At 45.1% G+C, this 13139-nt stretch overlaps 1 protein-coding gene across 2 annotated transcripts in view; it reads left to right on the forward strand.

The window, feature by feature from the left end:
* ULK2 (unc-51 like autophagy activating kinase 2) overlaps positions 1 to 11294 on the forward strand; it is a 141681-nt gene extending 130387 nt beyond the window's left edge. The window contains exons 20-22 of one of the 2 annotated variants that reach the window (XR_015750289.1): positions 4211 to 4346; positions 9296 to 10200; positions 10837 to 11294. Coding sequence is in view for 1 of the 2 variants with exons in the window: in XM_087969553.1 (XP_087825679.1) it covers positions 4211 to 4346; positions 9296 to 9360 (201 nt within the window). In the remaining variant the exon portion in view is untranslated. Of the gene's footprint in view, positions 1 to 4210; positions 4347 to 9295 lie in introns of both variants that reach the window. The other variant, XM_087969553.1, reaches the window with a different exon arrangement.
* The last annotated feature ends 1845 nt before the right edge of the window (positions 11295 to 13139 follow it).

Consider the following 13139-nt stretch of genomic DNA (forward strand, 5'->3'; position numbering starts at 1 on the left):
TCCTATTTATGGCGGGTTGCAGAGTCTCAAGGTCAAATGATCCCCTTTTGCGACCTCCTAACAAGCCAAGTGAAGTCAGATTCACTTAGCAACTGTGTGACAAACTTAACACCCCCTCTCCCCCCCCATCCCCCCCCCCTCAGTGATTCGTTTAACAATTTTGGCAATAACAGTCATAAAATGGGGTAAACCTCACTTAACCACAACGTGAGGACCCAAAGGGGCATGGCACAACGGCAACACAGATAATCAGTAGGAGTCCCTTTATTAGCTCCAAACTTTGCCCCCAATGTCCTGGTTACCTTCTGGGCTGGAGAAAAACTCTCCCAGGAGCAGCCTTTGGCTGCGGAGAGTCAAGTCCAAAAGGTGGTCAACAAAAACTGTAACTATAAGTCCAATCAAGGCAAAATGAGATAATTAATCCAGCAGGGCAAGAGAAGGAATTCCAGATGTGAAGGAACAGCCATAATTCAACACGGTTGGGAGAACTCCAGGAACACAGATAAGCAAAGTCAACACAAAATGAACTCACGTTTGTTCCCAACAGCTGTCGCACTCAGCTTGCTTTAAACTCCCTTCCCAGCTGTGGCTAATAAAGGGAATCAGGGCCCTTTCCTTCCCTGTAAGCCACACAATCCACATTGCTCTCTTCTCGGTTCCTCCCTGCGTGCCCTAGGATGAAGAGGGGATGGGCCTGGGTCTTCCTCTGAACTCCCTCTCCCTTGTTCTACCTCTCCCCTGCTCTGCCCAGCCGGACTTTGCCCTTCCCCGGTTTTCTCCACTGTCAACGGAGCCACACACCCGCTCCCAGTCAGCTGCTCGTTTTCCTCCTCCTCGGATTATTTATACTTTATACTCCTTGGAACAGCCTGAATCTCCTGATTTGACTTGTTTAGTGACTTTCCAAGTTGCAACGGCACTGGAAAAAAAGGACTTGCGACCGATCTTCGCACTTAACAACCATTGCAGAGTTCCCAAGGGTCACATGATCAAAATTTTGGACACTGTACATCCCCGCCTGTGTTTATAATGTTCGTAGCGTCCTGAGATCACGTCATGGCCATGTGCCACCTTCCCAGCCAGCAAAATCAAGGGGGAAACCCAGATTCACTTTTAACAACTGCAGCAATTCGCTTAACAACAGTGGCAGAAAGAAAAAATAAATCTTGGGCCCCATTACGGTCCTAAGTTCAAGGATTACCTACGGAAAGCCTCCTGCTGCTCAGGCACACAAAACAACTCCAGCACAACCTGAGCACCTGGAGATTAATTAAGAGCGCTTTCCACTCATTACTTCTTCCTCTTAATTTGGGGGGGGGATTTCGGTGAGGCTGTCGGTTAGATCTTTCATCAGACTTCATTATCCATAGTTTGAACAGTCCCAGGGCTGTGAGGTCCCAGGTGCTTTTGTGATGGAAGGTTGAAGCCTTTCCAAGAATCTACCATAAATCGTGTAGTTGGAGGCCCTAAAGATGCTCAGAGACGGATCGGATAGGATAGGATATAGAATAGAATAGAGAATACAACACAATAGAATAGAATTAGAACAGAATAGAAAATAGAATAGAATAGAATAGAACACAGAAGAGAAGAGAAGAGAAAAGAGAATAGAATAGATATTGGAATAAAGAATAGGAGTAGAATATAGGAACAGAATAGAAAATAGAATAGAATAGAAGAATAGAATAGAATAGAATAGAACATAGAAGAGAGTAGAGAAAATAGAATAGAATAGAATAGATATTGGAATAAAGAATAGAATAGAGTAGAATATAGGGATAGGATAGGATAGAATAGAACAGAATAGAAAATAGAATAGAATAGAATAGAATAGAATAGAACATAGAGAAGAGAAAATAGAATAGAATAGATATTGGAATAAAGAATAGAATAGAGTAGAATATAGGAATAGAACAGAATAGAAAATAGAATAGAATAGAATAAATGAATAGGAATACAATAGGAAAGGGGATAGAATAGAATAGAATAGAGAAAGGGAAAGGAAGAGAAGAAATCAGGGATCCGCAGCCTTGGCAACTTTAAGACTTGTGGACTTCAGCCCCCTTTGCTGGCTTTGGTTTCCTGGCTGAGGAACTCTGGGAGTTGAAGTCCACAAGTCTTAAAGTTGCCAAGGTTGGAGACCCCTGGAAGAGAGAATAGGAGAAATGAACAGAATAGAAAAGAATACAATAGAACAACAGAGTTGGAAGGGGCCTTAGAGGTCTTCTAGTCCAACCCCCTGCTTAGGCAACAAACCCTGTATACCATTTCAGATTATTCCAGTCTCTTAAAAGCTTCTAGTGTTGGAGCCTCCACAACTTCTGGAGGCAAGTTGTTCCACGGATTAATTGTTTTCTCACCATTAGGAAATTCTCCTTCATTTTAGGTTGCTTCTCTCCTTGATTAGTTTCCACCCATTCAGATACTTTGGAGAATAGCTTGACTCCCCTCTTCTTTGGGGCAGCCCCTGAGATATTGGAGCCCTGCTATCCTGCCTCCCCTGGTCCTTCTCTTCCCTAGACTAGCCAGGCCCAGTTCCTGTAACCGTTCTTCGTATGTTTTATCCTCCAGTCCCCTAATCCTCTTGGTTGCTCTTCTCTGCACTTTTTCTAGAGTCCCAACATCATTTTTTTTTTTTTTTTACATTGTGGCGACCAAAACTGGATGCTGGATTCTACTTGTGACCTTACCAAGGCCTTATAAAGTGGCATTAACACTTCACGTGATCTGGATTATCTCCCTCTTTTAGTGCAGCCCAGGATTGTGTTGGCTTTTTTGGCATCTGCCGCACACGGCTGGCTCCTATTGAAGTGATTGTCCACTAGGAATTGTTCAGAGCATCTGCGGCATTTTTGCCCCCTCGGTATCTGTTGAAGTCCTCTCTCTTTCTCCACTGTAGTGGACTCTCTGGCTGTCATTAAAGGGTTCAGGATTTTTTTTTCCCCCTTAACCAAAGCAAAAAAATACTGCTTGGAAATGAAACGGATGGCAAAGAACAGATAATCTCCGATTTACAACCATACCTCATTCAAAGTTACAACAGCACTGGAAAAAGTGACATAACCACCTTTCACACTTGGGGCCAATGCAGCATCCCCGTGGTCATGTGATCAAAATTCAGGCCCTTGTCAACTGGTTCATAGTTATGACAATCGCAGGGTCCCCCCCCAGGGGTCACATGATCCCATTTTGTGCCCTTCCGTCAAGCAAAATCCATGGGGAAGCCAGATTCACTTAATAAATGGGTTACTAGCTCAAGACCTACAGTGATTAATTCAACAACTCTGGCTAGAGGGGTTGTAAAATGGGGCCAAACTCACTTAGCTGTCTTGGTTAACGGAAATTTTGGGTTCAGCCATGGTTGAGGACTGCTTATAAATATTGAGGACTACCTATAAATATAAACAAACAAACGGTTGAGAGAGAGAGATGGATGGATGGATGGATGATATACAGAAAAATAGAGATGGGTGGATGGATACATGATATAGAGATAGATGATAGATAGGGATGGAGGATGGATGGAGGATAGAGATAAGAGATAGATAGATGAAAGAATATGGATGGATAGATATGGATGGATGATCCAAAGATAGATAGATAGATTGGTGGGTGGATGATTGGATGGATGGATGGATGATAGATAATGATAAAGATATATAGATTCAAAGAAGAGATAGATAGATGATGGATGGGTGGGTGGATGATTGGATGGATGGGTGGATGGATGGATGGATACATAATGATAAAGATACATAGATTCATAGAAGAGATAGATGGATGGGTGGATGATTGGATGGATGGATGGAGATAATGATAAAGATACATAGATTCATAGAAGAGATAGATAGATGGATGGGATGGATGGATGGATAGATAATGATAAAGATACATAGATTCATAGAAGAGATAGATAGATAGATAGATAGATAGATAGATAGATAGATAGATAGATAGATAGATAGATAGAGTATGATCCAAAGATAAAAGATAGATTAGACAGACAGACAGATAATCGGATGGGTGGATGATCCAAAGATGATAGACAGACAGATAGATAGATAAGGATGGATGGACCAAAGATAGAAGAGAAAAGAGAGAGATGTGGATGATCTAGAGATGGTTGGATGAAGGGAGGGAGGGCAGGAGAGCGTCTCCTTTCTTTTTCTTCTTGGCCTCTGTTCATCTGCCCCTCTTCCTCCTCCTCCAGGTCCAGGCAGCAGCCTTGGATGAGATGTTTCAGCAGACCGAAGACATTGCTTACCGGTACCACAAAGCCGCGTTGCTCTTGGAGGGCCTGGCGAAGATCTTGCAGGACCCTGCTGACATAGAGAACATAAACCGTTGTACGTGTGGAGCTGGGGGGACGGGAAGGACTTTTATAGATTGTGCACTTCGAACAAAGCACAGCGCAGCCATAAAGTAAAAAACCACAATCCTATATTATCCTTCATTAATATGTATACCTGGATACGAAAATTGGCATTTTGGGGTTTGGAGGCTGCTCATTTGAGCCCACGCGTTTCTGTTTCTAAATCACGCGGTGACCCTCAACCAGTCCGACTTAACGACTGCAATTTCAACTTCAGTGACGGTCATAAGTTCAGGATCACCCGCAAAACGGAACGCGGTTTTTGATACTCTCGTGCCTGGACTCCCAGGTCACCGTTGTGTCACAAACACTATTTTGTTCCATCTTTTCCTCCCTAAAAACTGATTTTAGGAAGCGCGTTGACAACAAGCTAGAATTAACAGCCTTTTATAAAATTAGGGATTGAAATTTTTCTATAGATCGGTGGTGGCTAATCTCTTTGGGCTCCTGTGCCAAAAATTGTGCGCACACCAGCGCGCACTCGTGTGCCAGCACCCAGAATGCAATGCGCGTGCCCTGCCACATGCGCACACAATACCCCATCACAGCTGATTTTCAGCTGGTTTGGACTCTTTTGACCTCCGGAGGCTTGAAAAAGCCTCTGCAAGGCTTTTCAGGATGATTATAGGCCCGTTTTGCCACTTCCGGTATTACAGGAAGTGACAAAACGGGCCTATAATTTGGCCGGAAAAGCCTTGCAGAGGCTTTTTCCAAGCCTCCGGGAGGCCGAAAAAGCCTCAAACCAGCCAAAAAAACCAGCTGTGGTGCGCGCGCATGCGCGGTGAGATAAGTTTGCCTGCGGCTCATGTGCCAGCACAAATGGCTCTGCGTGCCACAGGTTCGCCATCACGGCTATAGATAAAGGAGCTGGTTTGAAACCCAAAGGTTTGATTACAGCTACTCCTCCATTTACAACCTTTTCGTTTACTGGCCGTTTGAAATTCCAACAGCAACTTGAAAGAAGCATGGTTCTCGCACTTACGACTGTTGCAGCATCGCCTCACGCTCACATGATCCAAATTTGGGCACTTGGCAACCGGCATGTTTATTTTAGAACAGGATCCACGTGGTCCCCTCTTGTAGAACTTCCCAGCTGGCGTCCGACGAGGAAAGTCAATGCAGGGAAGCTGGATTCGTTTTAACGACCGTGTGATTCACTTAATAACTGCCGTGATTTGCTTAACAACCGTTCCCCCCTCCCCCCCCCAAAAAAAAATCGTAAAATTGGGCGTAACTCTACCACCACTTGGCTTAGCTACAAAAATTTTATGTTGTGGTTATAAAGTGAGGATTTCATGTACAGAATGCAATGATCTCTATCCAGATAGACTCTATAGGTGCTTTTTCAAGAGGCAACTGGACTTTCTGTTTTTTCTTTGAAGACGTTTCGCTTCACGTCCAAGAAGCTTCTCCAGCTCTGACTGGATGGCGGGAAAGGGAAGGATTTATACCCCTTGCAGATAGCTGGTCATTTGCGTCCTTTTAGAGCTGTGATGGCGAACCTGGTGGCATGCAGAGCCATTTGTGCCGGCATGCCAGCTGCAGGCAAACCTAACCTCACTGCGCATGCGCGTGCCTCACAGCTTATTTTTCTGCTGGTTTGAGGCCTTTTTCGGCCTCCCAGAGGCTTGAGGAAGGCTTCTGCAGACTTTTCAGGCCGAAAACTAGGCCCATTTCGTCACTTTCTGTTTTTCCGGAAATACCGGAAGTGACTAAACGGGCCTAGTTTTCGGCCTGCAGAAGCCTTCCTCAAGCCTCTGGGAGGCAGAAAAAGCCCTCAAACCGGCCGAAAATCAGCTGTGAGGCACAATGCAGGTAAGGGGGTGGCAGGGAAGGTGGAGTTTGCACACGCATGCGTAGGGGTCAGCATTGTCTTCTGGGTGCTGGCATGCGAGTGTGCAAGCATGCGCACAATTTTTGGCACAGGAGCCCAAGAAGGTTAGCCACCACTGTTTTAGAAGGTTGTTGAGGCCGCTTGGAAGTTTTTTCTGTGTCCTCGGGGTCACCTGAGTGGTGCAAACGGTTTCAGTTGTCTGCCGTTTTTTTCCTCTGTGGAAATCCATTCCACTTCCCACACCATTCAAAGAAGGTTCATCCCAAATTGTATGGCTAAAAGTCTGTAGAGATTCTCAAGTCATTCGGGTCATGGTTGTCCCAAAGGTGACTTTTTTTTTTTTTTCAAGAGGCAACTGGGCTTTCTGTTTTTTTCTTTAAAGACGTTTCCCTTCTCATCCAAGATGCTTCTTCCGTTCTGACTGGATGGTGGGGACAGGGAAGGATTTATGCTCCTTGCAGACAGCTGGTCATTTGCGCTCTTTTTTAGAGGGTCGTTGAGGCCACTTGGAGGTTTCTCTGTGGACCTCAGAGTCACCTTGAGTGGTGCAAAAGGATGTGAAGCCTTCTTGGAACTGGTGAAAGGACCGTGTTGTAAACGGGAGATACGATCCTATTTGTTGTAGACTGGTGATAATTCTCCTCCCTCCTCCCGTTGAGAGCATGTTCAATCAATCAAATCAATCAGAATAGAGCTGGAAGGGACCTTGGAGGTCTTCTAGTCCAACCCCCTGCTCAAGCAAGAGACCCTAGACCATTTCAGATAGCTGGCTATCCAGTCTTTTCTTTAAAACTTCCAGTGATGAAGCACCCACAACTTCTGGTGGCAAGCTGTTTGTTGAGGTAATTCCCCGTTAGGAGAATGAGCGCATACAGGGAGACGTATTTGAGAGGAGTGTTTGAATAATACACATACACAGCACACAGATACACTGTACAGTAAAATGTAGGTTTTTACTTCCAGAAAGGTTTAAGCAAAAGTCCAAAATAGGCAGTCCAAAGTCATTCACAGGTAAAATCAGTCAGTTTTCATCCAGGGATAATCCAAATATCAAAGTCCAGTGTCAAAAAACAGTTCAGTATCAGACTTACATTAAATCCATGAATATCAGTCAATTAGAAGAAATGGAGCAACGGCAGCACTTTCCAACAGAAGGAAACAGAGATACTCACTCAGACACACTCTCTTCTGAGACTAAGACTAAGACAACCCAGGTTTCTGGCTCCATCTTATGGCTGTTTGAGAAACCACACCCAATTGCATGCTCTTGCATTCCCTTAAAGATATAGTACTAAAATGTTTATCCTGGTTTATATATTTCTAACCCAAATAGCTGTTAGGTGACTCATATTCCTAATACCGTTCCACTGGTTAATTCTTCTCACTGTTAGGAAATCCCTCCTTAATTCCAGGTTGCTTCTCACCTTGATTAGTTTCCACCCATTGTTTCTTATCTTGCCTTCAGGGGCAATACTGGAATCTTAATGTAGATGACCTCTTTCAAGGGCTCACCACCTATCTCCTGTTTACAACACAGTTCTTTCAGCAGTTCCAAGACGTTTCCACACCCGTTTGCACTACAGCTAGTCCTCGACTTACAACACTTGATTTCGTGACCCTTCGAAGTTACAACGGCACTGGGGGGCGGGGGGGAAATACGACTTGAGACTGTTTTTCATGCTTACGATCTTTCTAAGCATCTCCACAGTCGTGTGATCAAAATTCAAATGCTTGGCCATTGACTCATACTTAAGATCGTTGCCGGGATCCCCTTTTGCGACCTTTGGACGAGGAAAATGAGATTCACACAAAACAACTAATTGATAAAGTGACAAGACATCAGCTGCAGCGATTCGCTTAACAATTGTGGCCAGAAATTTCGTAAAAATGGGGCCAAACTCACTCAACAAATGCCTCCCTTCACATCATAAATTTTGGGCTCGACTGTGGTTGTAAGTCGAGGACCCCCTGTATTTAAGGGACCCTGAGAGCACAAATAAACCTCCAGGTGGCCTCAGCAGCTCTCAGAGAGAATGCTAACAACCAGATGACCGGAAGGAATATCAATCCTTCCATCCGCTACCCTTCAGTCAGAACCGAAGAAACTTCTGGGATGAGAAGCGAAATATCTTCAAAGAAAAAAAAAACAGAAAGTCCGGTTGCCTGTTCTGACCCAGGCTTTCCAAAATCCCAAAGCAGAGTCCTCGTTCCCGACAAAAAACCCCTTTTTATTAGGCTAATGTGAATTCCTCTCATTCACATCCAGCAAAGTCCCGGCAAACCGTCTTTCAAGGGTGATTTACAACCACAGACCTTGTCAGGCTTGGAGAGCTGCCAGGCCGATAGCTTCCAAACGCCATGCTGTAGCAGAAATTACTTGGCAAGAAGTCAGGAACAGATCTTCACCCTAATTGTCTCCTACAAAACCCCACTCCCCTTTTGCTCCTCTATTCCCTATGGGAGGGACCCTTCACCATCCACCTGTGCCTTTACTCCCGAGTCGACCTTTGTTCCTTAGCTGTTCCCTTCTCCTGGCAGCTCTGCCCATGCGCCCACTGGGAACAGGCTCCAGCTGTTCTTCTTCCCCACTGATCTCCGACTCCAAAGGCAGCTGATAACTGTCAGACGGCCCCCCGGCCCCATATCTTCTTCCTCTGACGCCGAGCCTTCGTCAGATCCTTCTCCAGACTCCAGGACTGGCCCGTGTTCCTCCCCAACCTCCTCACTGTCCAAGTCTACGTTAGTTCCGCTGGCCGGCCACAACACTGTCTCTTGAAAACAAAAGCAACTTTGGGGCCAGTTACAGCCTGGAGGACTGAGAATCTCCCATCTAGCTACACAATCCTCCCAACTGATATTTGAGTTTATGTAAAGTAAAAGTTGCAAAACACAGCGAGGTTGCAACCAGTTGTAGATCTCTACCTCAGCGTACTTCATCCCGGATGCTTTTTTTTTTTTTTGCTTCTTTCAAGTTTTGGCTTGACTAACCCAGAGCAGGCCCTTGGGCTGCAACGCAGAGCGTGTATTACTCACACCCACGCCGATGTCTTAATGCTTTGTTTGTTATTTTCCTTCACTTTGTTTTTCAGATAAAGCCAGTATCGAACGGAGGCTCTCAGCTCTGTGTTGCAACGCCGTCGCCGTCTATGAATAGATTCCACCCCCTGCTCTACTCCCCGGGGGGACCACTCAGCGTAGCCAAAATCTGGGCATTTCCCATCCCAAAGGAAAGCTTCTATCAAAGGAAGAAGAAGAAAGTTCGTGAAACTGGGGGGTGGAAAAAAACGCAAATATTGTCGGGGAGAAAAAAAATTGTCCTTAGACGAACCATCTTTTGTTTCACCAGCCAGGCGGGAAAGATTCTTGGCATAAATTTCCACCGCAATTTTGATCTTAGCAAAGCAACGATTCACCATCTTCGTAGATTACGAGAGCACGGAGTGCCTCCTTCACTGGGAAGATGACACACACACACGCCCCAAATTTTGGTTCCCGCTTCGGGAAACGGACGGGATGTTTGCACTGCGGAACAAAACCCGAACGAAGGCGGCGACGTCGTTCGCTCTGGACTTCCGTCCCGCGAAGCTTTGCAGCCGGGCGTTGGGGTGGCAAAGTCTCTTCCAACCATCAGGATAAATTTTGCAAAAAAAAAATAAATTAACCTGAGAAGGCAAAACGACAAGACCTTTTAAGCAGGTCGATCGTAGACGTACGAGCTTAATGTTCTTCCCGATCCCTCTCGCCCGGATACTTTTATATTGCACTAATTTACTAAAACTGTGTATACAGAAAAGGCACAACTTATCCATTCTTCCTGGCCGGGCAGAGAAGCGGGAACGATAATTCATTATTGACTCTTGTTGGGGTACAGGAGAGACCCCACACACACACAAAAAAAAAAAAATCATTGCAAAAAAAAAAAAACCCTCTTGAACTTCAAACCTCTGCAGCTTCTTAGGAGACGTTTCAAAGTTGTGTCGATGTGTGTTGTCAGGTGAATTCTTTGGTTTGACAGCCCTTTATCTTAATACTTGAGTAAATACTCTCTAGAGTGGCATTTTTCTCAACCTCAACTTTTGAAGAGATGTGGATTTCCAACTCTCCAGAATTCCCCTATTTAGCCGGCTGGGGAATTCTGGGATCTGGAAGTCCACACACGTCTTGGCATTGCTAAGATTGAGAGAGAAAAACTGACTTTCGATAACATTCTGGCTTGGGTTTCCTGCCCTCTCCTATATCCTGGCTTGCTTGGTTGCTTAATTCTTCTGTTGCATGCCAAGTTGTGTCTCTCCCTGAGGAAAAAGAAAAAGACACAACTGCCACCTGGATGGAACAGGGTGCTTCTGTTAGCAGAAGCTTTTCTTAAATATATATATATATATATATATATAGCATTAAGAATTAATTATAATCAGGTTTATCTGGAGCAGCTTTTAAGGGCATCTGTCCTGCTGTCCGCCTCCACCCCTCTGCTCAACTCAAAAAAATGTTATTTTACAAACGGAATTTTGTAGTTGGTCCTCTTAGAGGCTTTCTTACTGCCTATCACTTGAAAAAGAGGAGCGGGAGGGGATAAGCTTGTTTATAATGGAATCATTTCAATCCCTTCTCTTTTTTTTTTCTTTAAAAGAACAGTCAAAACCTCCTTGGATGGAAGTTGATTGGCATTTAAGCACCATCGGATTTTATGGAGGGTGAAGAACATGTGTTTTGTGCAGGTTTTTTTTTTTTTTCTTCGTCTCCCTTTCCCTGTCTTTTTAATTTTGTTTTCCTTTGACAAAAGTAATGTACTTTTTCCTTTTATTTATCAGTACAAACAATTTCGGAAGTTCATTTGAAAGTGTGCACTCTCTCTCTTTTAATTTATACAACGTTTGTATTTTTAAATCTTTAATACGGTGTTTCTACGACTACCTCTCCTTTGTAACTGCATGCGTTTAATTCTCGACCCGTAGTGTACTAACTGAAGAGGGGGGAAAAAACAACCCTGTTGATAACTTTTATTATGGCCTGTATAAATGTATATTAAAGTTACAAAAAGAAAGCAAGTGAAACAATAATAAACTGATACTCAGATGTTCCTATATATATACATACTAGCTCGATACACTAGCTGCGCTATGAAACTATGTGGCTGGGCTTAGTTTCTGGGGAGAAAAATAAGGGTGGGGGGGGTCTGCCTCTGCCTACCAGCATCCATCAGCATTCATCTGGCTAGCGTCCTGTCAGGGTGTGAGAGAGTTGAGGGCTGTTTGGAAACTGAAAGAGTATTTGCTGTGTGAGCAGATGACTCCCAGGAGTCCCCACGTGGCCTGTTTTGGATGCAGGTAAGTGCAGGGCTCGTGTGGAGGCCCGGGGAGGGTGAAAAACGGGCCTCCCAGAAGTTCGGGAAGGCCAGAAATGGGCCTGCTTCCAGCTTCCACAGAGCCTCTGGAGTTCGGGGAAGCCGTTTTCGCCCTCCTGGAGGTTCAAGGAAAGCCTCCGGGGCCCAGGGAGGGCAAAAATGCACCCCCCCCTGCCATGGTGCAGGAGGCCGACTGGGAGCTTCACAGGGGTGGGACTCAAAATATTTAACAACCGGTTCTATGGGCGTGGCTTAGGTGGTGGGCGTGGCTTGTGGGTCATGTGACTGGCTGGGTGTGGCCAACTCAACATCACTCACATCGAGGCACGCATCTCCTCACCTGGCCTCGTGACTGTGGGGATGCTGCAACAGTCGTAAGTGTGAAAAATGGTCCTAAGTCACTTTTTTTTTCAGTGCCATTGGAACTTTGAATGGTCACTCCACACAAGCAAAGGACCAGCAAAGGAGGGGAAAAAAAACTCCAGAGAAGTTCCAGAGACAGTAAGTCTAGTCCTGCCAAGAATGTAATAAGGGTCAACGGAGAGGCAGTTTCTGTAAGCGACACCAGAATGTTTCCTTCCTGCCTTCCTTACAGGATTAGGCCAGTAATTTCTTCTAACAACCGGTTCTCCCAACTGCTTAGAATGTTAACCGGTTCTAGCAAATAGGTGCAAACTGGTAGAATCCCACCCCTGGTCTGAACCTTCAGGCCAAGAAGGATCTCTCCCACGCTTAACCACGGCTTACCATAGGAGGAGCCCTATTTAGGCCAGGTGGATAAAGAGATTGCCTTGACCTGAAAACCTGCCTACGCAAGTTGTCCTAGTTTCCCTTACAAAACTCTTCTGTTTTTTTGGGGGGGGGGGCTACGAATGCCCCAAAAGTGTTGGCATGCTTGCTTCCCTTGGCATGGGGTGAACAGATGATTGACTTGCCCCTGTGCAAAGCTGCCCTTTCGACTTGGCCCTGTTGAACCTCATCCTTGCCTGTTCTTCCAACTCATCAGAGTCCTCTTGGATCTTGATTAGAGATGGAGAAGGTCTGGGTGAGGGGAAAGCGGTGGGTTTTTTTTAAAAAAAAAAAATCTATTTTTTTCCAAACGGCTTTGGGGGAAAATGGGGGGGGGAAAAACATTTTCCTAGGTTTTTTTCCAGGCCTTCCCATCTCGATAATCTTGGTACTGCCTTCTAAACCAGGGGTGAGGAACTATTAACAACTTTATACCCTGTGGACTTCCACTCCCAGAATTCCCCAGCCAGCATGCTTTAATACTCCAACTCCCAGAATTCCCCAGCCAGCATGCTTTAATACTCCAACTTCCAGAATTCCCCAGCCAGCATGCTTTAATACTCCAACTCCCAGAATTCCCAGCCAGCATGCTTTAATATGAGTGGACTCCAACTCCCAGAATTCCCAGCCAGTGTGCTTTAAGATGGATGGACTTCTACTCTCAAAAGCCCCAATTAGTCTGCTTTAAAACAGACTTCAATTCCCAGAATTCCCCAGCCAGCATGCTTTAATACTCCAACTCCCAGAATTCCCCAGCCAGCATGCTTTAATACGAGTGGACTCCAACTCCCAGAATTCCC

Source organism: Notechis scutatus, chromosome 1 (genome assembly GCF_049901735.1).
Source record: "Notechis scutatus isolate UNSWTSFEM ecotype Mainland chromosome 1, rNotScu1.2, whole genome shotgun sequence".
NCBI lineage: Eukaryota > Metazoa > Chordata > Lepidosauria > Squamata > Elapidae > Notechis > Notechis scutatus.